The sequence below is a fragment of the Mesoplodon mirus genome (assembly GCF_964341445.2).
Source record: "Mesoplodon mirus genome assembly, chromosome: 20".
Taxonomy (NCBI): Eukaryota; Metazoa; Chordata; class Mammalia; order Artiodactyla; family Ziphiidae; genus Mesoplodon; species Mesoplodon mirus.
In genome coordinates this window covers 23786179-23812974 of record NC_138996.1, presented here as the reverse complement: position 1 = coordinate 23812974, position 26796 = coordinate 23786179, and the positions used below count along the sequence as shown (strand labels likewise).

General features: G+C 35.9%; 1 protein-coding gene across 2 annotated transcripts in view; it reads right to left on the bottom strand.

Moving 5' to 3' along the window:
- Positions 1–4345: 4345 nt before the first annotated feature.
- Positions 4346–26796, bottom strand: part of VPS37A (VPS37A subunit of ESCRT-I) — a 38845-nt gene continuing 16394 nt past the window's right edge. The window contains exons 5-13 of one of the 2 annotated variants that reach the window (XR_014292388.1): positions 17638–17863; positions 16104–16174; positions 13401–13528; positions 13262–13320; positions 13115–13183; positions 9055–9198; positions 7486–7566; positions 5038–5910; positions 4346–4393 (exon numbers count right to left, since the gene is read on the bottom strand). Coding sequence is in view for 1 of the 2 variants with exons in the window: in XM_082608739.1 (XP_082464865.1) it covers positions 7486–7566; positions 9055–9198; positions 13115–13183; positions 13262–13320; positions 13401–13528; positions 16104–16174; positions 17638–17863 (778 nt within the window). In the remaining variant the exon portion in view is untranslated. Of the gene's footprint in view, positions 4394–5015; positions 5911–7485; positions 7567–9054; positions 9199–13114; positions 13184–13261; positions 13321–13400; positions 13529–16103; positions 16175–17637; positions 17864–26796 lie in introns of those variants that run through there. The other variant, XM_082608739.1, reaches the window with a different exon arrangement.

Below are 26796 nucleotides of genomic sequence, written 5' to 3'. Positions count from 1 at the left end.
TTCACAAAACATCTTAAGAAAAATTAATGCCAATGTTTCCCAAAAAATTGAAGAGGAGGGAACACTCCCAAAACTCATTTTATGAGACCAGCATCACGGATAGCAAAGCTGGAAAAGAACATTACCAAAAAAGGAAACTACAGACCAATATCCCTGATGAATAGAGATGTAAAAATTTGCAATAAAATACTAGCAAATTGAAATCAGCAGCACATTAAAAGGATCATTCACCATGATCAACTAGGATTTATACCTGGCATGCAAGGATGGTTCAACATACACAAATCAATGTGATAAAGCATATTAATCAAATGAAGGAAAAAAATATCATCTGATTAGATGCAGAAGAAGCATTTGACAAAGCTCAACATTCATTCATGATAAAAACTCTCAACAAAGAGTATAGGTATATAGGTATAGTATTAGGTATACAAGGAATATACTTCAACATAATAAAGGCCAAAAGGGTTAAGCCCACAGCTAATATCATACTCACTGTTGAAAGGCTGAAAGCTTTTCCACTAATGTCAGGAACAAGATAAGGGTGCCCACTCTGACCACTTCTACTCAACAAAGTAGACCACAAAGTAGACCAAAATAGAAGGAAAAGAAACAAAAGGTATCAGAATTGGAAAGGAAGAAGTAAAACTGTCTCTGTATGTAGATGATATGTTTTTATACATAGAAAATTCTAAAGACTACACGAAAAAAATCTGTTAGATCTAATCAACAAATTCAGTAAAGTTGTAGGATACAAAAGTAACATAAAAAATCAATGGCATTTCTATATACTAACAATGAAATTATCTGAAAAAGAAATAAAATGATCCCATTTACAAGAGCATCAAAAACAATAAAATACTGAGGAATAAACCTAACCAAGGAGGTGAAACATCTCTACTCTGAAAACTATAAGACACTGATGAAAGAAATCAAAGAAGACACAAATAAATGGAAAGGCATCCTGTGTTCTTGGATTGGAAGAATATTGTTAAAATGATCATACTACCAAAAGCCATTTATACATTCAGTGCAATTCCCATCAAGATTCCAGTGGCATTTTTTAAAGTAGTAAAAACAATCCTAAAGTTTATATGGAACCACAAAAGACATGGAATAACCAAAGCAATACTGAGAAAGGAGAACAAAGCGGGAGGCATCACGCTTCCCGATTTCAAGCTATCCTATAAAGCTATAGTAATCGAAACAGTATGGTACTGGTATAAAAACAAATAGATCAATGGAACAAAATTATGAGCCCAGAAATGAACCCAAGCATATATGGTCAACTAATATTTGACAAGGGAACCAAGAATACTCAGTGGAGAAAAGATGGTCTCTTCCATAAGTGGTGCTGCAAAAATTGGATAGTCATATGTAAAAGAATGAAACAACCACTATCTTATACCACTCCCCAAATGAACTCAAAATGATTAAGACCTAAATGTACAACCTGAAACCATGAAACTCCTAGAAGAAAACAGAAAAAAGGCTCACTGGCATGTGTCCTGGCAGTGATTTTTGGATATGACATCTAAAGCACAAGCAGCAAAATAAAAAATAAGTAAGTAGAAGTACATCACACTAAAAAGCTTCTGCACAGCCAAAGAATAATCGACAAAGTGAAAAGATAACCTATGGAATGGAAAAACATTTGCAAACCATATATCTGACAAGGGGTTAATACTCAAACTATATAAAGAACTCATACAATTCTACAGCAAAAAAAAATCCAATTAAAAAATGGGTAAAAGACTTGAGTAGACATTTTTCTCAAAGAAGATATATAAAAGGGTCAACAGGTATATGGAAAGACGCTCAGCATCACTGGTCATTAGGGAAATGCAAATCAAAACCAGACCATAATGAGATACCACCTCACATCTGGTAGGATGGCCAACATCAAAAAGACAAGCAATACGAAATGCTGGTGATAATGTGAATTTAAGAGAACTCGTGTACTGTTAATGGGACCATAAACTAGTACAGCTACTATGGAAAACAGTATGGAGGACCCTCAAAAAATTAAAAATAGAACTACCATACGATCCAGAAATTCTAATACAAAGGAAATGAAAACACTAATTCGAAAAGGTAATCTGTACCCCTTTCATGTTCATAGCAGCATCATTTAAAATAGCCAAGACATAGAAACAACCTAACTGTCCACCAGCATATGAATGAGTAAAGCACACACACCATGGAATAGTATTCAGACATAAAAAATGAGGAAATTCTGCCTTTTGCGACAATGTGAATGGACCTTGAGGGCATTATGCTAAGTCAGAGGAAAACAAATACTGTATGATTTCACTTATATGTGTAATAAAACAAACAAACGAACAAACCAAAGTTAGAGAAAAAGAGATCAGATTTGTGGTTAACCTGAGGTGGAGGTGGGGTTGGGGAATTGGAGAAAGGTGGTCAAAAGGTACAAACTTTCTGTAGCAGGGAATACCTTGTTAATGGTACTTAGGATAAGTTGTAATAGCTTTTGCATTTTTATAACATAACTCACTGCATACCACTCTTGTAGTTGATTATCAACCCTTAGAAACTTCTTTGCCTCATGTTGAGGATGAGACTTTAATTTCTTCCATTTGGCAGTATACATCTACAAAAATAAATAACAAATTAAAAAAAAATGACACAGTAACTATACCAAACAGAATTATGCATTTATTTTGAAAAGCAAATACTATAAATCTTTGATATTTTAAAATTTAGTTCTTTAATGTGATGTTTTCCACATAAGATACAAAATTTTTTTTCAGCCCCACACCAAATATTTTACAAAACATAATTTAAGCATATGTTCATTTAGACTACTTATAAGTTAACCTAACACTGAAATTTATTTTAAAAAGGTTACCTTTATCGCTTATTGTAACTTTATTGTGCTGGACAGAGCCTTAAAAGAGCATGGCCAATCCAACAAGGCTAAAATCTCTAACAGTATATTCTCATTTTAAATCAAACATCAATCAAGGAAGTGTTTTATTTAGAGCAGTTGGTTTAAACCAATGTAAAACTGACTCAAGACAGATTACTTCCCAACTAGTAATATTTAGAGCTCAAGTGATTTATTATTTAGTGATTTTCTGGAAAATTTAATAATATGAAGTAGGTAAGCATTTTGATCATGACTCAGCAATCAACAAAGAAACCTTTTTAGAATAAAGGAAGGTGAAGAGAAGGGAAAACCTGGCATAGGTTTTTATTCTTTAAGAGCACATGATTAGTTTACTTTCTTTCCCTAAAAATGAATCTGAGCTGTCCTTCAATTTAAGCACGTATGAAATATGATCAGACTTACCTGTCAATCTCTATTTCAATATAAATTTCCTAGTCTAGAATTATTCCTAGAAAATCTTCCAACTTTGAAACATTATGTTTAGCATGTATCGCATTTATTTAGGAAACTTTCTTCTGTTTTTGAGATGTTAGCCTTTAAATTTCTACCCATGACAAACCCCTACTCTGAATAATCTAATAACTCCTAAGCTTTTCTCTACTATTGTGACTTCCATCTAGTCTTCTATTATGTGTTAAAGTAAAATCAGAATCTCTGCTTTGGCAGGCTTTTTTTTCTTCCTCTGGCACTGTTTCTCCAATATAGCCAATTTTAAGAAGAAAATAATATATCCAAAAGATTAAAGAAAAGTCACTAAAATTTTTATTGTAGTAACAGAACCAAAATTCATACATATTCAAATGCAGACTATTGTCCATCCTGGATGACTTATATGACCTATTATCTGAACTGATTTGTTGGTTAAATGTAGGTAATGATGATCAGACTCCTCTTATTAATGACTGGGTTGTAAGGAGGTTATCTAAAAAATTAATTTTAAAAGGAGAAAGCAAGGTATGTTAACTGGTACAGAATGCAACTGGGATAGTTCAAGTTTAAAGAATAAAAAACATTGAGATGAATTACTTATGTGATTATGTAGGAGATCTACTATATAAGAAAATGACTTTTTTTTTTTTTTTTTGGTGGAGGAAAAGGTAGGTAAGTACCTAAACACCTAGACCATGTTTGAGTCATTATTGTATAGTATTTCCACAGTGCCTCATTCTTAGTAGGGGCTTAATAAAATTAGTAGATCAAATGAATTAATGGCTGTGGTCTGCTGGCCTCTTGTTCTGGGCTGGGCCTGGTTTCTCAGAAAGCTTCCTGATTGTTTGCAGAAGATTGGGACTACCATGTCCTCCATTGTGGTGACTGCTGGGAAAGCTGAAGCTTCTGTGACCACTACAGTAAGGAAAGGTTCCTGAATACCCAGAAGACTGCCACAAATTTGAAACACTTACCTCAGTTATCTCATCTCCACATCCGAAATAATAATACCTTCCTCGTCTGGTCATTTTGAAGATTAAATGGCATGCCCTTAGCACAGTACCAGGAAGACAAGTGATTAAAAAAAGTTAATTTCTTTACCCAAATTATATCTTTATAGTCCGTGTGAATACTTGCCCTTCCACACACATAGACTAAGTATTATTCAAGTCTAAGAAAATTTTGTTTTTCCTAAAGTTCTATTGCTAAATGTATAGAAAGAAGAATAAAGAAAAGAAAAAAACTGTACTGTATGCTGGTGTTTGGAATGGCAATCATACTGTGATGAATTTTAAGTAAAAATTGTCATTAGGTTGTTTTGTGATTTGGATACTACTTTACCAAGCCTCAGATATCTAGTTCAAGATTTTCTACTTAATTAGCTTTCACAGTTACCCATAAAATATATTCATTCTGTAACGTAGTATAAAAGCAAACTGTTTAACACAGTACGAGTTAAAGCGAAAATCCAATTAAATTAATTAAAAACTAGGCTGCCTAAAAATTAATATTAATTTTATTTATTATTAAAGCTTTTCTGTTATGAAAAGCTAACACAGTAAAGGTCAGAAAAATTCACTGACTTTTGTGTGTTTAAATTTACTATTTATTAACAAAAATATTGTTTTAAACTTCAATATGAGGAACTTAGAGTATCCTTACCTAACCACAAACCAGCAGATACTTATACTTACAAAGTTAGCATGAGGCAATTCCCTGGTGGTCCAGTGGTTAGGACTCTGCACTTTCACTGCTGAGGATGCGGGTTCAATCCCTGATTGGGGAACTAAGATCCTGCAAGCCGCGCGGTGTGGCCAAAAAAAAAAAAAAAAAAAAAGTTAGTATGAAAGTTTATGTTGGACTATTTTAAATGAAACGTAGTTTTTTCTATTAGGTAAAATATTTATTTACCTGTATTGCCTCTTAAGTGAAACTTTAATTTTAAAAATAAGACAACAATAGGTAAAAACCACTGGTTTACTCTTTTAATTTATTGTATGAATTAAAAGTTACTTCCTTGAGACGGCACATTGGCAGGTTTGGTGTTTCCTGACACTGTGAATATTTAAAAACAAATTATTTTTGAAAGTTTTATCATACAGAAAGAAACAGGAAGAATAACAGTTTTTCTACAGTTGAAATGGTAATTTTTCAAAAAAGCCTGAGAGGAAAAAATTCAAACCATTCTTGATAAAGCAATGAGGCAATTTCAAATTAAAATTACAAATTTAAATGAAGTAATTTTATAAAATATTGAAACTAGCTAAAATTCCATGCATATGTATTTAATCAATAGTAAGAGAGGAACAGCAGTGGAACTTAAATATGATAGGATTTATCAACAAATAAACATTTTTAGTGCAAATAGTGCAGAAAAATTTCTCAAAGCAAAGATCATAGCAATCGTTCTAATCTGTACAAAATCAGTCTCAGTTCTGTATACAATCTATATAGTGTATCTATGAATTCAGCCACTGTAATGAAATGCCAATTTGCAAATCATAAATATAAATGTGCTTAGTTTTGTGTCCCATTCCTCTCTTGGCAGTTCATGTTTTCAGGAAAATCTGAAAAGAAAAGAAAATCGAAACCTAAGATTTAATTTAAGATGATAAATTAAGATTTACCTATAAGAAGATAATCTGACTCTGAGGGAAAAGAGGTAGGGAAAGGATTCTAGCATGCTCATGTCAATAAGCAATTACTCAGTGCCCACTTACTTCTCAACCTTGAGAAATGCATACTTGATATTAAAAATCAACCCTTACCCTCAGGGATTAACAGTCTGATTTGTAAAATAAAACAATTCAATGTTGCTACTAATGTTAAGGACAACTAGATTGAGAAAAGGGGCAGATGAGTTTGAATGGGGTTGAGAAATGCCTGTCACTTCCCTCCCTGTAGCCTGATCCCTTTTAAGGGAACCTCCCATGCTCCCTTCTCAAAGTCTACTCCTTTAGCCCAGCAGAGCGGGCAGATGAACACATGACACCAATCTCTAGGTCAAACTGCTGAGGTCAGGATGGACACTGTCTATGCAGGGCCAGTCTCTTTCCCTGAATCTGTGGTGAGACCCTTGTCAGTCTCCATTAGCTGTTTGGACTGTCGTGATATGATCGAGCTTGTGGGCAGCACTGGTTGAACCACGTGCAGGTGTAGCAAAGAAAGCTCTCTGAAGAGCAAGTGAGAAAGCACATGGGAGTGAGAGAAAAGAAGAGAGATGCAGAAATGAAAAACGAGCAGTCTTGGGAAGGGTCTAAGAGGAGCTGCTTTGGTTACTGATGGCCTCATGTCGTGTTTTCACTCCCAGGTGACTGAGGTGTACTTTTCTGCATTTTGGCTCTGTTTTCCCTGCATTATCCAGTAACACAAGCTTCTAAAGTTGTTGAGGTGGGAGCTAGTCTTTGCCACCAGATCATTCCTAAAACAAGATAGATGGAGAGGAAAACAGAAGAGTGTCCTGAGATCAGGTGAGAGCATGAACAAAGATATGGTGGTAGAAAAAACAACATGACATGAGAGAAGATAAGGGGAAAAATGGAAAATTAAAATGGATGATCTAAAATATAAGCCAGAGAGAGAAATTTGGCATTTCTCATCCCTAGGGGTTCATTGCAGGTCCTGGAGCAGAGAAATGTTATCACAGAGTGGTATTTTAGGAAGATCACTCTGTCAGTGCTGAGCAGGAAGGAGAAACCCTAAAGTCAGAGGACTGGTCAGATAGTTACTGGAATAATCCTGATGTGAGATGGAAAAAAGACTGAGCGGAAATTCACTTTAAAGGAAGAAATGACAAAAGAGACTACTGAGAAATATGTCAACTAATATGGTATACTCCCCACACCAGCTGAGAGAAAGGAACTAATTACAGCTTAAACTCTACATAAGTAGCTATCAAATACTGAAAAAAAATTCATTTACGCCAATATCATACTGAGAAAATATGCAAACAATTTCTACTGGTTATATGCTTAGGTATAAAACATTATGCTTAATATAAAGTATTCTACATGTTATATAGCACAATAGCTATAATGACAATATTATGCTTAAAGCTGGCTGAACAAACACTGGTAAGAACACTTCATTAAAAATAGCCATGCAATAGCCTGAAGACTCAAACCTTCTAGAATACAATTTACCTATAGTGGAGCATGAAATTGGCTGTGCATTGCTATCACTTGTTGAAGTTTCTCTTCCTTGGCTCTTCTACAGTGGCAAATCTAGAAGACAAATTATTTAAAATACCAGTCACTTCTTCAGTAATCTTCCTACTACTAGCTAAATTTGACAGAATTCTAAGTAAAAATCTTTTAACTTGTTGACATTATTTAAACTGTGGATGTCTAAGGTAGAGCAGAATTTAAGAATCAGAAAGAAAAAAATTTTAATTTTGCTTGGAAGATAATCTTTGTAAACTTCCAGAGCGTAAAACACACTCTGATCCTTTATACCAGTTCTCTGATTATATAATTTCAAATATCTGTGTTTTAAAAATATGAAAATAAATCCTACTGTTGTTACCCAGGAAGCTTAACAAATAAAAACTTCAGCGCTTCCCTGGTGGCACTGTGGTTAAGAATCCGCCTGCCAATGCAGGGGACACGGGTTTGAGCCCTGGTCCGGGAAGATCCCACATGCCGCGGAGCAACTAAGCCCGTGAACCACAACTACTGAGCCTGCACTCTACAGCCCATGACCCACAACTACTGAAGCCCGCGTGCCTAGAGCCCGTGCTCCGCAACGAAGAGTAGCCCCACTCGCCACAACTAGAGGAAGCCTCTACACAGCAACGAAGACCCAATGCAGCTAAAAATAAATAAAATAAATTAAAACAAAAACAAAAAAAACTTCAAGATACAGTATATAGTACCGAAGAAAAATGGACCCAAAATCGACGCTTCACTAATGCCATAACCATAGTCATTAATGTCCCTGTACTTCAAATTTTCTCATGGAAAATGGGGATAATAAAATCTGCCACACTTTCCTTAACAGTTTATATATATATATGGCACATCTGTTTTATAACGTTTATTAACAAAAGGTTATTTTTAAACTGTGATGTTTCAGAGAAATTAGGTAAATATTTAGGACTCTATCAAAGGACAAGATACTGCTAAGCAGACTTAAATTTTTTTCTTTAAATATAATGGAAATACTAGAACAGAAATTATCCCCAGAATGTTCTCAGTAATATTAAAACCAAAAAAATTTTTAAAATCTCTATAGGGAATTCCCTGGTGGTGCAGTTGTTAGGACTCAGCACTTTCACAGCAGTGGCCTGGGTTCAAACCCTGGTCAGTGCACTAAGATCCTGCAAGCCGTGTGGCACAGCCAAACAAACAAACAAACACACTATATAGATTATTCTCTTTTTAAACAACTTGTGAAACAGGTTATTCAGGAGTATATTACAACTATTAAGACTAGACTTCAGCTAATTTACTAGCTTTACTACAGAACGATACAGATACTATCATTTCTGAAACAGAACCATTATGTGATTTACCTGCTTGTGTACTCACAACAAGCAGGTTTACAGTGATAGCAGGATGTTGCTATCATTCTCAATAGAGGCTCTTCAGTTTCCTCTCATGGCACTCAAAACTCCAGCTCAGTAATGTGCTAAGGTTTTTTTTACTCATGAATATACATAAGTTATTTGATATTACGCTGTCACTTGTCCTCAACTGAAGAGTATTACATACTGTTCTCTTTTCCATGAAGCTACTGAGAAAATCATCTATATCAGTTTTTCCCTCCAAGAAATCTTCTGCAATATTATCAGAGTCTTCCTCAGCTTCATGTGCAGCTACTTTCAATCTTGCCTGTAGGGCACTCGCACTACAGCTCTGAAAAAGAAAATCAAATATATTAGTTTCTAATGCTCAGAAAAACTCCTTAGAGGGAAGGAAAATGGATTAGAGGTAGAGGTAGGGAGAAGCAATTCATTATGTGCCTAACATAGCTTCTTTTTGAGGAAATCTGGTCCCATCTAAGTCCTCACCTTTTGGATATGAGATGGCTACCTAACACAATAGAAACCAATGCATTGCCTGCAAACTATTAAGTGAGAGAAACTGGGCAGATCACTGTCCTCTCTTGGGAATTTAGGAATCAGATCATTGTGGCAGGCACCCTCTAAGATGATCCCCAATGATCCTCCTCTCCTGGTATTCCTGCCCTTGTATAATCCCCTGCCCTTGAGTGTGGTCTGGACCTAGTGACTTGCTTCTAATGAACAGAATATGGCAAAGGTGATGGAATTAAATTTAACCAAAGTGGTGAAGGACACTGAAAACTACAAAACATTGCTGAAAGAAATTAAAGAAGACACAAATAAGTAGAAAGACACCTGTGTTCATGGATCAGAAGACTTAATATGTTAAGACAATACTACCCAATGTGATCTCCAGAGTCTATGTAATCCCTATCAAAATGTCAACAGCATTTTTTGCATAAATAGAAAAATCTACCCTAAAATTCATAGAGAATCTCAAGAGACCCCCAAATAGTCAAAACGATCTTGAAAAAGAACAAAGTTGGAGGATTCATACTTCCTGATTTCAAAACTTACTATAAAGTTACAGTAATCAAAAGAGCATGGTACTGGCAATCAGAAGAGACATATAGATCAATGAAATAACAAACACTCACCCATATGGCCAAATATTTTCAAAAGTGTGCCGAGACCATTCAGTCGGGAAAGGACAGTCTTGGACAACTATTGCTAGGAAAACTGGATATCCATGTTCAGAATTAAGTTGTGCCCTTACCTTACCTCATACACAAAATTTAACTCAAAATGGATCAAAGATCTAAATGTAGGAACTAAAACTGTTTTTATTAATAGTCATCCTAGTGGGTGTGAGATGGTATCTCATTGCGATACATCACATACAGGGATGTATAGAAATACACCATTTTTAATCACCTTTACCTACACTGGTTATCTATCTTTACAAGTCTCGCTCACACAGATAATGTAATTTTGCTTATTAGTGTAAGGTTGAGCATCTGTTCAAATGTTTCTATTTACTTACTCATTAAATATTTATTGAGTACGTACCACGTGCCAAGCACTGGACCAAGGTACTGGGTATACGGGGGGGAAAAAACAGGACAGGTTCCTGCGCTAATGGCGCCAACCAGTCTAGTGAAGTGGTTTCCATACTTTGAGTGTAGAAGAGTCACCATCTTCAGAGGTTCTGAGTGAACACATCTATAGAGACAATCCTAGGAGTCAAGGAGTCTTTTAAACATTTCAAGAAGTCCGAATAATTGCTCTATCAGAATGTTTACTGGACCTTCATATTTCTCCTTTTGTGAGTTTCCTGTTCTTTCCTTTGCCTGTATGTAAGGTTTCTTTATGGACCATTGGCATTAATATTTGTTATATCTGCTACAAATATTTGTCCCCTTTACTTCACTTTGGATTTTATGATCTTCAATGTATACAAAGTTTAAATTTATATATAGCTTAAGTCATCAGTTTTTTATTTTGTGCTTCAGCCTTTTGTCATAATGCTTAGAAAGGATTTTCCCATCATAATCCTAAAAAAAAAAAAACTCTAGCAGATAGTTGTCTCTCATAATTTTATGGTTTCCACCTAAATACGTACTCTATCTAGAGTATCTTTCTGTGTATGCTATGATACAGGGATCTAACTTTTTTCTAAATGGACTGGCTTTATTAAATTCTCATTTTTTTCTAACCAATTACTCATATATATGTCTGTTTCTGAACTGCAGAATCTGTTCCATAGAACTATTTTTTGCTTCCTACAAGGCTACTCTACTGTTTTAAATAAAGAGCTTTTATAGTGTATTTTGATACTGGGAAGGGGTTTCTTTTTGCTCAAGCTCTTCTTGACTAGTTTAACCTGTTTAGTTTTTCAGAAGAACTTTAGAATATATCTGTTTAAATTAAAAAAAAATACTCGTGGGATTTTGATTGGAAGTATAGAAGATTTTTGTTATTTTGGGAAGAATGAAATCTTTATAATACTATATCTTTCAGTCCATGAATATTCTATTACTCTATTTCTTCAAGTCTTCTTTTGTGTCATTCAGTAAAGTTTCCTAACTTACTTCACTGGGTTCAGTTCTAAATTTTTTACAGTTTATATTGTAAATGAGTTTTTTTCTTCTACTTCATTTTGCACTGGTAATTGCGAGATATCTAGAGGAAAACCTTCTCAATTTGCTAGGATTTTTACTTGTTTGGTTTTGGTTAACAACCGTTTCATCTTTTCTTTCACATTATACCTCTTTTCCTTTTCTTGTCTTCTTACAGTGGCCAGAACCTCCCAAGCAATGTTAAATAGCAGTGATACTGGGGCATCACTGTCTCATTCCTAACATTAAAGGGATCCTGGAAATGTTGAGTCATTAGGTATGATGTTTGCTGTTGGTTTCCTTATTAAATTAAGGAATTAATTTTATCTTAGTTTACTAAGAGTTTGTCTAAGGAATTATGCTGTATTGTGAAAAGCTTCTTCAGCGTCTACTAAGCTTTAATAAGCATCTAAAGGTATTTTAGTTGACTCTGTCAGATTTTCCAGTTAAAAGTGAGGGAGGACTGCTTACATGTGACTCCTGACTCTGACACTTTCTATTTACATGACCTCAGGGATGTTATTTAGTATTCATGTGCCTCAGTTTCCTCATCTGCAAAATGAAAAAACAGCAACAACATCTACCTCATAGGGTTTTGGGTGGAATAATGGGCAATATATGTAAATAGCTTAGTGCAATGCAAAAGATACAACAATTGTACAATGTCAGCTACTATTACTGTATTCTAAAGAATGATCATCTGAAATCTATTATAAATTTATATTATCCTTTACCATCATTTTTTTTGCTGTTGTCTTATTTCTACTTTATGTTTTACTAAATTGGCTTTACCTTCTAGAATTTCTGATTTTAAAGGAAACAGAATATTATGATTGGGTTACTGACATGAGATATGAAGATTATATCCTCTTCTCTTTCATTTATTTTAATTTTTTAAATGATTTTTGCCCTTTTTATTTTTAAAGATTTGGTTTTTTAGGAACATGGGTTGAATTTTATAAAGTTTTTGATTTTTCACATATTTCTAGCATAAAATCTATTATTTGTGGTGAATTATACTTTATACTTTTTATATATTATATTTTTCAATTTGCTAACTTTTCATTTAAGATACTTGTATATAGGCTTACAAGTAGTCTAAAATTAAAATTTTTGTTGGTAGCTTTTATTAGAAGAGTTAAACTGCCTTTTTTTTTTTTTTTTTTTTTGCGGTATGCGGGCCTCTCACTGTTGTGGCCTCTCCCGTTGTGGAGCACAGGCTCTGGATGCGCAGGCCCAGCGGCCATGGCTCACGGGCCCAGCCGCTCCACGGCATATGGGATCCTCCCAGACCGGGGCACGAACCCGTATCCCCTGCATCGGCAGGCGGACTCTCAACCACTGCGCCACCAGGGAGGCCCCTAAACTGCCTTTATAATAACTCTCCCAGAAGAGTTCTTTATGGGGCTTTTTATATTTTTCTGTTTTGGAACCAAATGCTCTTGCATGAGCACAAATGATTTACAATGGCTTATAACTGACAGCTGTTCATCTGCATAACTTGGAGCTGTTTATCATGACTTATAAACAGATAAGATAAACTCAGATACCTAATAAATGCTTTCTGGTAATAATGAATTTAAGAATGTGGCACATGCACATTAAGATTAAAAATTCTTATGGTAAAAGAAAAGAGCTAAACAATCTTACCTCGCTAAGTTCATGCTGCCTTTGCATCTTCTTTTCAAAAGTTGATTTCATTTGTGTAAGTAATTCATACTAAAAGAGAAAATTCAAATTCTATTTAATTCTATTTTAAAATTGTATGGATTTCTTAAAAAATGATAACTAACTCACCTTATCTAAAACAGTTTGCCTTTTGGCTTCCAAGCTGGGCTCCAAAAGGAGATTTTTTCCTGTAAGATAAATTTTTAGTTTATTGCTAGGTAAAGATCACATTTTTCTTAGGAAATTTAATAAGTAAGGAAAGACATACTTGCTAGCTCCTCAATACTTTTCATTAAGTCATCCTTGTCAGTAATAATTTGTTTTAGTTGAGGCAAAGTCAGAAACTGTTCTAGTAATATCTCCTCTTGATCATTCATATCTGTAAGTTGTGATACACTAGAAACACAACAGAAAAAAATGTTAATGAATATCAGTCAACTAGTTTTTTTTCCATAAATATTCACCATTTTTCAGTTTCATTCAGCTGATAAGAGTTCTAAATAATTTTTGACATATATATTTTTATATAGACACAGAAGAAGGCAAATTATAACCTTAAAAGCAAATAAAACATCAATCACAATAGAACAAAAAGTACTCTAAATACAGTACAGTGTCAAGTCACTACAGGACTATGAGGATGAGGGTTTATGAACAGCCCTAATAACCTACCAATTTTAACCTCTGAGCCTATTTACCTAATAGGTATGTGGCTGTCACAATAAATGATACATGTATATGTGTCTGTGTACATACAGTCATAAAAATGTTTTTAAAAAGCAATCGTGGAAGGCTAATCCCAGAGCAAAAATCATATCCAGAGAGTGAAAGAGGGAACTGGATGGGTGGGATAGGGAGGGAGGGAAACCTTTCTGAACCTATCTTTCAGTTTTGACTAAATATAGATCCATATAAATGCAGTATATAATTAAAAAACAAAATTAAAAAAGAAAAAGCAGTCTCTAAAATTCAAAGCAAATGGAAATAAATGAACCTGGTTTTTTTTTCTAAGTTATATAATCATCCAGAGAAATTTTACTGAAAAGACTTTAAAAAATAGTATTTGGCTGTACATCCCTGGTGTGCTATATCCTAAAGACAAAAGAAGTGTAAAAAACAAAACAAATAAACAAAAACTTATCCTGCTTTCAATAATCACTACTGATATTGTTATTTTATTAGTATTGTTATTTTGAAAAAGAACAAGTGCCTTTCAGAGAAATGGCTGGCTTCAGGTCAGGGGAAAAAAAATGTTCATGTTGAGCCTATGACATCTTTGTTTTGCCAGAGTTTCCTACTGACTAAAGATAGAACTGTTTAAGCAGCAAAAAGAATAATGTTTGAATGGACTGAAACACAAATTTCTTTTTTAATTTATGAGTTTATAATAACTCAAAAACAACTATAAAAAAACAAAAAAAACCTCGCCTATCAGAACTTTTGCAGCTAGCTTATACATCAACTCATTATTCTGAAAATCAATAAATTAAGAGCAAAAAAACAAGCATATATCTTGTCTTTCTGTATGAAGTATATTTCAATATAACTAAACTTTCCTTTTCTATGAAGGAAAGTCTTCATAGACTTTTGGCTAATTCTGGCAGTAGGAAATCACATCTGCAATCCTTAATGAAATAATGCATAGTCAGTGATTTCAAGTGTTTCAACCTGTTTCAATCCTAATGTCACTAAAAATAAGGCAACCAGACATCACTGCTGCCGTATGTGATGTAATAGGAAATATGCACTAACTATGATGTAAATATTCTTGCCAAAAGAATTAAACCTAAATTTTTCCCCCAGTTTCCTTGAGACATTGTGCAAGTTTAAGGTATACAATGTAATGATTTGATAAAAAAATTGAACCTACATCTAATCAAAACTCTGTATCTAGCCACCAGTAGAAGGAAATATGAGAAATAGAGGAGCACCCTCAATGGAACCACAAGGATGCAATCAGGCAACAACAGGGTATGGGAAAGTGTATAGGACAAATAACCAGTTTCTTACATAAATATTTAATAATATGTGTATAATTTACTCTATATGTATTTATATGTGTATTATATATATTTGTATGTATGTGTATGCATGCATATATGTATATATGTGTTTGTGTGTATATGTACATACATATTAATAAACATGGGAGAAATGGTTCATGATTAAAAGAACTATAAGAGATAAGAGTATTCAAATCCAACAGGTAGATCTTATTTTGAACTGTGATTCAAATAAACTACCAACCAAAAGATTTAATTATTAAGACCCTGGGGAAATAAGATAATATCAAAGAATTAAAGAATTAGCATTCATATTGTGAGGTATGATGATGATGTGGATTGGGATTATGGCAAAGAAAAAGTCTTTACCTGGTGGAGAAATTTAGTGAAGAACTTATAGGTAAAAATAACATAATATTTGGGATTTGGTTTAAAATAATCCTGACCTATACCCATATACTTCCTGAAAAAAGCTGGAAGAAGATGGCAAAGAGGTTCTCCTTTTTGTATTTTTGACGTTTTCATAATAATGTTTTTAAAGGGAAGGAAGAAAAGAAGGAGGAGGAGAATGCTCTGTAACACAGCAACAATAACAGCCCCTATTCACGGGTTGCTGCAAGCATTACTCCGTGTATGACTGCTTAACATGTACGTGCTGCGTGTAAACTTCATTATTAGTAGAGAATAACACATCACCACTTCCTACAAGTGACTGTAAAACACTGGATCAAATAAAGCTAAACCTTTTTTAACTGTAGGATTTCTCACAGACCAGTAACTCAATAAATATAACCTACAAGACATACGACTGATTCACAGAACTTTCCCACTAAGACAACCACAATATAGGAAGAGTGATGATTTAAAAGTTTTTTTTAACTTAATATGGATATGAAAATGATGATGTGGTTTCTATTTACAAATTAAATAGACAACAAACAGCAATGTTACTCTCCTAGTTTTTTTACCTTAGTTCTGAGAGTTCTGGAAATACATCAGGGATATCAGGCATCTTGTAACCAAAACCATTTTGGCTTATCTAAAGAGAGTGTGAAATGGTGTTAAATTTCAGCCATCTTTTTGACTGCTCCTATTTGGTTATAAAACTAATTCTTAATGTACCGCGTCCCATAACTGTTTTCATGATCACACTTAATCTTTGCACTTCACATTGTCCTTACCCTGCCCTTCTTTCTTCACTGTTTTTTTCAGTGTATCTTTATACATATAGGGTTACTTTTTTTTTTTTTGATGGGGATCATGTGAGTACCTGTGTTTAGCCCTTGGACAAGTATACGGTTGTAAAACAAATCTCCTAAGTGTATCTGTGACAAATGTGGAGAATTATCTGTGGGTTTCATTGATGTATATGAATGTTTGTCTCAAGTGAAAGGCATTAAGTATAGAAAAATTAGTAAGTTGGCAAAAATCTGAATAGTTACCTAAGTTCCATGAGAGAGTAGGGTAGATAAGGAATAGAGTATACATTGTTTGAATATAGATGACATTTTAAAATCAAGGACCCATGGAAAGTTCTCTTGTAATTTTATTTATACTACTAATTATAATTTGTGCATAATATTCATTAATACAATGATGAAAGGTTTCGGAAAAATGAAGTCCACTTGGGTCTATATTCTAATGGGTCTATATTCTAACTTATTACAAACACTAAAATTAGTAAAGTCGATTATGATAATTTTTTAATATTTGAGTATTACTATGGGTGATATTCACTAAGGGTTAAAAATGCAGGTTTTAAAATCCCTTTAATATGTTTAATGCACAGTCTCTCCTTCCGTAACATCCCACAGGGCAGCAGATACCAGCTTAACTTAAGAACACACAATTTTTTACACCAATGAGATACTGGATTAAAAGTCCTCAGTATGCTAGAGCAGACCCTCCATAATCTGATACATGCTTCTCCTACACAATCCTTCTCATATCTTTGCCTGTGTCCTATATGACAACCAGAGGGGCTCTATAACAGGCAGCTTCACAAATATGCCATCTGGTTTATGCTTCCAAATCTTTGTCAACGCTGTTGCCTCTTCACAGAGTTGCCTTATGTGACCCCTTATCATCCTGGCAAATTCATTACCATCTATCAAAATTTGACCCCAAGTGTGAATTCATTCATTCATCTGCCTCATTTTGAATAAGCACCTACTATGTGCATCAGGCATGCTTTGAGGCACCAAGGATAAGTGGTTTAAGAAAAAGAATTGCATCTTTTATAAAGGTATCTTTCTAGCTCTACGATGGTCCCTGGGAGCACTGACTATTCCCTTAACTGTGTCTTTGCCATAGCTCTAGACTACCTCTTCTACTTACAATTATTTAATTATTTGCTGGTTACCTCTTTGAAATTGTTACTGAAGTTGAAAATGTGATTTAATCTTTTTATCTTTTGTGCCATGGTGGGTGGCATACTGGAGGGATATAATGTTGGTTGACTGAATATTTCAAGGGTACAAACTACAGATATCTGATACCTACCGGTGCTGAAGTGTCTGTTGTGGGAACAGGCAGTGGCAGGTTTGAAAGGACACCAAATGAAGGAGCAGCAGGTTTGGCTGCTGTATGACTTGTCGCTGAAGAAGAAACAGCGTCGGCAACAGATAAAGAACTGACAGTCCTGGTAGCTTCTTGTGGGGGATATGGAGGAAGAAATGGAAAACCCGGAGAAGCACAAGGAGGCGTCCCACCCGCTTTACTGTACAGGCTAAAGAGAAAGAGACGAAAAACATGAGGTTAGATTTTAGGGGTAAGTTTGTAAAAGTATTCCTAAATTGTTCTAAATAACAGTGGTTATGCAGTACAGATGGCAGGTGCCACTGGTTATTATAATTACATAAGTGAATCAGATATCATATAAATTGATAAAATATGAACACCCCTCAAGAGAAAATTTTCGTTTCTTTCCATGAAAAAGAAAAATGTTTTAGAAAATATACAATTCAACTGGTCACACTGGAAGTGAAGAGAATGTTCAAAACTCAAATATGGCCTTTCTGTTGGCATCAATGAGTATCTTCATAGAAGAAATGGAGAACATTTAAGTCCAGGAAATTTATTCAAGTGTAGCTTGAATAAATGCGTAGCTTTCATTATATTTGGCAAAATCTGACTGCAAGTCAAGACTGCTTTTCTGGAAAATTTCAAAGAAAAATTAAATGTATAGATGAGCTGCTAAAAATGTTAAAACACAAAAAAGATGCGTATAAAAACTATGTATATATTAGAAAAAGCGGCACAGCAGTATGTACTCAAGATATAATCAGAAAATAATTTATTTTTGCAAGGTAATAAATATTGGGTTCTGGATCAAGATGGTGACATAGGAAGATCCTGAATTCACCTTCTCCCACAGAAATACTGAATCAACAGCTACACAGGGAACAATTTCCTCTGAAAAAACCCTAAAAACTAGCTGAGCAGCTCCTACACATTGGGCAAACAAGAAGAAAATGACATCTAAGCTGGTAAGAGAGGCTGAGACACAATCTCACCATAAACCCCACCCTCAGCAGGACAACCCACAAGCTGGAGAAAACTCAAAACCCAGAGCTTTTCCCTGGGGAGTTAAGGGTTGAGTTTGAACCTGAAAAGACAAGCCCCCAAAACATCTAGCTCTGAAGACCAAAAGAGCTCATGTCCCCGAGACTCCCAAGGCTACAGCGAACTAAGAAACAATTCTTACAGGGCTCATACTCTTGGACTCCCCTGCCTCAGGGCCAAATGCAGAAGAGGACCTGACTTAATGTGAAAGAGGCTCATTGGCCAATCTTAAAGCATCAGCTAGAGGCAGCGGCAGGCATCTAACTTAACACACATCTAGGGGTCCGCTGGGATACTTTCTGGGGATGGTGGCCGGTGGGTGACATCTTGTTTCCCACCTGCTGTGCTCCAGAGACCCAGTATCACCCAGAGGGAGCTCCTACATGCACCTGGTGCTCTGGTTTCTGCAGCTACTGCCCAGGGAATATCCCTTGATTGCTTGACTCTGGATGCCAGGCAGGCTAATATTCCTGGGTCCCACAGGATTGTAACAATCAGAGAGAAGGTTCTTGGTAGACTATGACCCCCAGGACACCGCATAGACAGCAGACAGAAGCAACCCCCAGTCTTTCTGTGAAAGAGGCCTATGTGCTTGTCCAGGGGCTTTGACATCTAGGCACCCACGGAGATGCTCTCAGGGAATGGAGGCCAGTGGACGCAATCTCCGCACTCTCCCTCCGCCTCACTCCAGCTCACCAGTGTCTTAGAGAAAGGAGCTTTATACCCTTGTTTTTGCAGTGGCAACCAGAGGACACCACAACATTGTCTGAATCTGACAGCCAGCGGGGCTCACACTCACAGAAATGGAGAAAAAGTGCTTAATCAGCTACCCCCCCCCGGGGGGGGGGGAACAGCATGAGACAACGGGAGCTCAGTCTTTCTGCTGAAAGAGGCCTATTAGCTTATTATCATAGCTATAGCCTGAGGGGCAGGCTTCTAATTAAACACAACTCTAAGGATTGACTGTAATCCTTCCATAGACTCCAGAGGGCGGGCAGGCTCTACTATCTTTGTGTTCTCCCCTCTGCATGTTCCAGAACGCCAGCGTGTCTTGCAGGAGAGATCTTACATGTGTTTGGTGTCCTGGTTTTGTATTTGGTGCTCTGGTTTTTGTGGCTGCCAACCAGGGAATGCCCCTTACTTACCTGGCTCTGGTGGCCAGGGGTGCTGACATTCCTGGGTCCTATGAGACTGTAACAGTTGTAGACAGTTCTTGGCAGGCTACCACACCAGGGCACTGCAGATAGCAGACTTAAACACACCCACAGTCTTAATGTGAAACAGGCCTATTTGCTTATCCTGAAGCTTCAGTCTGAGGGGTGGGCTTCAGGCTTGGAACCCATGTATGTGAAAGCCTACGGAGGCACCTTCAGGGAACAGAGGCCAATGGACACCATGTTTTCATTCTCATCACCTGGCTCAGGTGGCTAGCAGGACTTAATAAGCTTGTGGTCCCACAGAACTGTATATATTTGTATACATTAAAAGCTGCTGGGGCTTCCCTGGTGGCGCAGTGGTTGAGAGTCCGCCTGCCGATGCAGGGGACACGGGTTCGTGCCCCGATCCCGGAAGATCCCACATGCCGCGGAGCGGCTGGGCCCGCGAGCCATGGCCGCGGAGCCTGTGTGTCCGGAGCCTGTGCTCCGCAACGGGAGAGGCCACAGCAGTGAGAGGCCCGCGTACAGCAAAAAAAAAAAAAAAAAAAAAAAAAAAAAAAAAAAAAAAGCTGCTGCCTGAGGGTCTTGCTTCCAATCAGCCTAAATCTAGGTATGATATCCTCCCCTGTGGGGCAATGACAGGTCTTGGCACACCCTTAATTCCTGGGAGCTATTAAAAAAATAATAGGTTGCTTGGACAATCACAAAGGCTTGAGAGACAGTCAAGAGCCAGGGTAGGGTTGAATGATAAGGTTCATCTCCTAGTCCTGTTCTCAAAACTGGGAGAGGTAACTGTTTTATCTTACACAGAGTCAAGCAAAAAGAAGAAACAAAGAAATATGTTCCAAATAAAAGTACAGGATAAAACCTCAGAAAAAAAAACCTGAATGAAATGAAGATACATAATTTGCCTGATAAAGAGTTCAGAGTAAAGGTCATAAAGATGCTCCCTGAACATAGAAAGAACCTCAACAAAGAGAAAGAAAATACAAGAAAGAATCAAAGCTGGAGAATACAACAACTGAACTGAAAAATATACTAGAGGGATTCAACAGCAGACGGGATGAAGCAGAGTGAGAAATGGAATATTTCCTGCCATATCAGTAAACAAAGGATGTCACAGTCATCAGCCAGAAGACATGATCAGTGAACTCAAGACAGGGCAGTGGAACTCCCATAATCAGAGCAGAGAAAAAAAAGGAAAAAAAGTGAAGATAGCTTAAGGGACTTATGGTTTGTATTATAGGGGTACCAGCAGGAGAAGAGACAGAGAAAGGGGCAGAAAACGTATCTGAAGAAATAATGGCTGAAAACTTCTCTAACCTAGGGAAGGAAATGAGCATCCAGATCCAGGAAAGCCAGCAAGTCCCAAACAAGAGGAACCAAAACACATTTTAATTAAAATGTCAAAAGTTAAAGACACGGCAAGGATCTTAAAAGCAGCAAGAGATAAACAACTTGTTAGGTACAAGGGAACCCCCATAAAACCACCAGCAGATTTTTCAGCTGAAACTTTGCGGGCCAGAAGGCAGGGGAATGACATATTTAGAGTACCAAAAGAAAAACACTTTCAAGGATATTCTACATAGCAAAGTTCTCATTCAGAATCGAAGCAGAGGTAGAGTTTTCCAGACAAGCAAAAGCTAAAGGAGTTATCACCACTAAACCGACCTTATAAGATACGTTAAAGGGACTTCTTTATGCTGATATTACATGCAAACAGAAACCAAAAGAAAGCTGGGGTGGCTATACTTATATCAGACAAAACAGACTTTAAAACAAAGAATGTAATAAGAGACAAAGAAGGGTGTTACATAATGGTAAAGGGGTCAATCCAACAAGAGGATATAACAATTATAAATATATATGCACCCAAGAGAGGAGCACCTAAATACATAAAGCAAATATAAACAGACCTAAAAGGATAAATAGAGAGCAATAAAATAAGAATAGGGGACTTGGGACTTCCCTGGTGGTGCAGTGGTTAAGAATCTGCCTGCCAGTGCAGGGGACACGGGTTCGATCCCTGATCCGGGAAGATCTCATATGCCGCGGAGCAACTAAGCCCGTGCGCCACAACTACTGAGCCTGCGCTCTAGAGCCCACATGCCACAACTACCGAAGCCTGCGTGCTTAGAGCCTGTGCTCCGCAAGAGAAGCCACCGCAATGAGAAGCCCACACACTGCAACAAAGACCCAACGTGGCCAGAAATAAATACATACATACATTTATTTAAAAAAATAGGGGACTTTAATACCTCACTTACAAAACTAAACAAATGGGACTACATCAAACTAAAAAGCTTCTGCACAGCAAAGGAAACCATCAACAAAATGAAAAGGTAACCTATGGAATGGGAGAAAATATTTGCAAACCATGTATCTGATAAGGGATTAATATCCAAAATATATAAAGAACTCATACAACTCAACAGGAAAAAAACAAATAATCTGATTTAAAAATGGGGATCTGAATAGCCATTTTTCCAAAGAAGTCATACAGATGGCCAACAGGTACAAGAAAAGATGTTAATTCTTTGATAATTAGATTACTAACTATCAAACTTGTTAGAATGACTATTGTCAAAAAGATAAGAAATAACAAGCATTGGTGAGACTATGGAGAAAAGTGAATGCTTGTACACTGCTGGTGGAAATGTAAATTGGTATAGCCACTATGGAAAACAGGATGGAGGCTCCTCAAAATAGAACTACCATATGATCCAGCAATTCCACTTCTGGGTATTTCTGTGAAGAAAATGAAGACACTAACTCGAAAAGATGTCTGCTCCCCTATGTTCACTGCAGCATTATTTACAATAGACAAGAGATGGAAACAACTAGTGTCCATCAGTAGATGATTAGATAAAGAAAAGGTGGTGTATACATACACCGAAATATTATTCAGCCATAAAAACAAAGAAAATCTTGCCATTCAAAACAATATGGATGGACCCTGAGGGTATTATGCTATGTGAAATACGTCAGACAGAGAAAGGCAAATACGATATGCTCTCACTTATGTGTAGAATTTAAAAACGAAAACCAAAAAAAACACTGAGCTCATAAATACAGAAAAGAGACTGGTGTTTGCCAGAGGCAGGTGGTGGGCAGCAGTAGGCAAAACGTGTGAACATGGTCAAAAGGTACAGACTTTCAGCTATAAAATAAGTAAGTCACGGGGAGGTAATATACAGCATCCTTATGGTTAATAATACTATACTACATATTTGAAAGCTGCTAAGAGTAAATCTTAAACATTCTCATCACAAGAAAAAATTTTGTAACTATGTATGGCGATGGGTGTTTGCTAGACTTACCGTGGTGATCATTTTGTAATATAAATTACTATTGAATCATTCTGTTGTACACGTTACATGTTAATTATACCTAAAAAATTACCTAAAAAATACCTAAAAAATTTTAGGTTTAAACCTAAAAAAATATTTTACATTTAGTATTTTTTTTCTTTTAGAGCCGTTCAAAGAGAACCACACTCTAAAATAATTAGTGTAATTTAGGCCAAAATGCAGATGAGAATTATCTAAATACCAATACTTAAATTAATACTGTTAAGTTTAAATGGGTCAGTCACTCTTGTATAAAAGATAAAAAGACTTTTTTAAAAAATAGAATACTAAATACTTTACTTTGTATTTGTGGTATAATAAGAAACATATTTTGTCTTTGATCAGGTTCTAGGCAAAGTGCTCCTAAAATCCTGGTAAGTTCCTAAATGATAGGATCCTTTTTTGTTATTTGTAACATCTGAAGTTTATGCTAATGAGGTGACTTAGGCTGAGTCCCTATATAGTCTGAGGACGGGGTTGGTCACTAAAAAGACCAAGTGACAGAAAGTTGGAACTTTCAGCCCCACCCATCGATCTCAGGGAAGAGGGGGGCTGCTGAATAAGCTCTATAAAAACCCTTCAACAATAAGATTTGACAAGCTTCTTGTTGATGAATGTATCCATATGGTAGGAGGGTGCTGCACCCCAGTTCATGGGGACAAAAGCTCCTGTGCTTGGGGCTCTCCTAGACCTTACCCTGCCCTATGTACCTCTTCATCTGGCTATTCATCTGTATCCTTTATAATATCCTTTATAATCAACTAGTAAACATAAGTAAATTTATTTTGGAGTTCCATGAGCCACTTAACAAATTACTCAAACCTGAGGTGGTCATGGGAACCTGTGATTTATAGCACAGGTAACAATCTATACATTTTCAATTGGTATGTAAAATGGAGCAGCCTGTGAGACTGAGCCCCTAATCTGTGGGATCTGACGCCATCTCCCGGTGGATAGCATCAGAATTAAGTTAAATTCGTAGGAAACAGTCAGTGTCTGGTGAGAACTGGAGAATTACTTGGTGGTGTTGGAAAAAAAAAACGGGTATCAGAGTATTGAAATGTTCCAAAATATATCAAGCTTAAACAATTTTTTTAAACGGGAGTGCTATTGTTTCATGACATAATTTAATGTCATATTTAATGACATAAGTTAACATAAATTGGAATTGTGTTGGAAGAAAACATTTGTCACAGATTTTGAAAATACCAAAGCTAATATGGAAAAATAAATAAGAATATAGAGAAAAGTACCTGAAAAAGGAGGGTAAAGAGAGATTAACCCTGCCATATAGCAAAACACATTAGAAAACCTTAATAATTAAAAAAAAAACACAAAACTTTTTTAAAGCATAACACTGGCAATGGATAGGTAGATCAATGGAACTGAATACAAAATCCAGAAAAATCCCAAAGATATATGGCAATTAAGATATAATAAAAAGAATCTCAAATTAGTAAAAAAAAAAAAAAAAAAAAAAAAGATTGATCGGTCAATAAATAGCATTGGGACATCTGGAAAAAATTAAATTGGAGCCAAGCCCTCATATCTATAATAAAATAACAACCAAATGTATCAAATTTAAAATGTTTTTGGATTTTTTTTTTTAATCTTAAAAACTGGAAGAAATCACTGGGAAATTAAAAACTTGGGGTGGTAAAGGACTTTCTGTGATCCCAAATTCAAAAGTCATAAGAGAAAATAATGATAAATCCCATGACATAAAAAACAAAACACAACAAAACAACAACAAAAAAACCCTCTACATGACAAAGCCCATTATAAATAAAGACAAATAACAAATTGGGGGAAAACATCTGAAACATGTCATAGGAAAATGGATAATTTCTCTAATATATAAAGAATTTCTCCAAATTAATAAAAGACTAACAACCCAATAGCAAAATGGAGAATAGGACAGAATACACAGGTTCAAGGAAAGGAAAAAAAAAATCTCTAAATCATAGGAAAAAACTGTCAACTTCACTGTAAGATAAATACAAATAAAGTTATACTAATACATTTTCCGCTTATAAGTTAGCAAAGATCCATTTTGATAATTTACTATGTCAGCAAAGGGAATAAGCATTGCGTACAGGAGTAGAAATTGGTACAACTTACTCTGTAGGGCAATCCTGCAGTATTAGTCAAAATTACAAACATGTATACCACTTTGAGAATGTATCTAACAAATAAACTTACACTTGGGTAAAATATTATTTTTAATGTTATTCACTGCATCACTGAGGGCAAAGAAGGATGGGCCTTTCAGGAAAGATTGGAAACAACAAAAATGTCCATTAATAGGAGTTTTGTTAAGTTATGCTATATCCATAAAACAAGTACTTTGTGGTCATAAAGAATGAGGAAGTGCTTTAGTAACCAACATGGAAAGCTCTCTGAACCATACCATTTAGTGAGGGGGAAAAAAAAAAAAAGGGCAAGGGAATAGTTTGCTACCATTTGTGTGAAAAAAGAGGGAATAATACTATGTGTACGTATTTCCTTGTATATGCATAAAATATCTCAGGAATTCTATACATATGCACCCAAATGAAAAACTCTGGATACCAATAAGAAGAAAAAGTAAACCGCAAGGGAAAAAGTGGAAGGAGACTTTTTGCCCCATACCCTTTTACAGTTTAAAAATTTTTGAGCCAAGTGAATATATGATTGAAAAAATTAAGTTTAAAAAAGTTCTCTAAAAAGCTTGTTTATTTCAAAGTATGGCTCACCTTTATCTTAAAGCTTTACTTTTATGTAAAGGTATATTATTAGCAGGTATGTAAATATAACATAAGTTATTTAGAAACAATATGTTGAATGTGAGGAAATATTTGTACTATCCTTGAAATAGTCTTAATAATTCTGAACCAATCTGCTTTATTTTAATCTCAGTAGCGGGTACAACCTATAAAATAATCTAAGAAATGTATCAAACTTGCTTTTTAACAACGTGTACTGTATCACAGTTGTTGGCTTATATCTTCAAATAAGGTGAATGAGATATATTTAACTCTTTCCTGACAGAAGATAGGAAATACAGTTTTTAGATAAAGAATATCAGCGAGGCTTATGACTCCAGGACAAAGACACAGGAGGGCAAAGATGATGGCTGGGGCTGATATACCCAATGAATGGGATAATCTAGCTTAAGCAGATTTCCAGGCAGTGTTAAAGATGCCACATGACTTCTGAACAAGAAAAAGTTCTTGGAAATTAAGTAGAAGAACTGGGTAGTTAAGCCAAGAGGTATTACAGGAAGAGGAAGTAAAGATTGTAAGAAGTTGTATCATCATGCAATTTCAGAATATCTGAGATAAAAAGTTACAAAGGATCAGGGACTTCCCTGTGGCACAGTGGTTAAGAATCTGCCTGCCAACGCAGACAGGGGACACGGGTTCAAGCCCTGGTCCAGGAAGATCCCACAGGCCGTGGAGCAACTAAGACCGTGCTCCACAACTACTGCGCCTGCACTCTAGAGCCTGTGAGCCATAACTGAGCCCATGCGCCACAACTACTGAAGCCCGTGCGCCTAGAGCCCGTGCTCCGCAACAAGAGAAGCCACTGCAATGAGAAACCTGCGCACT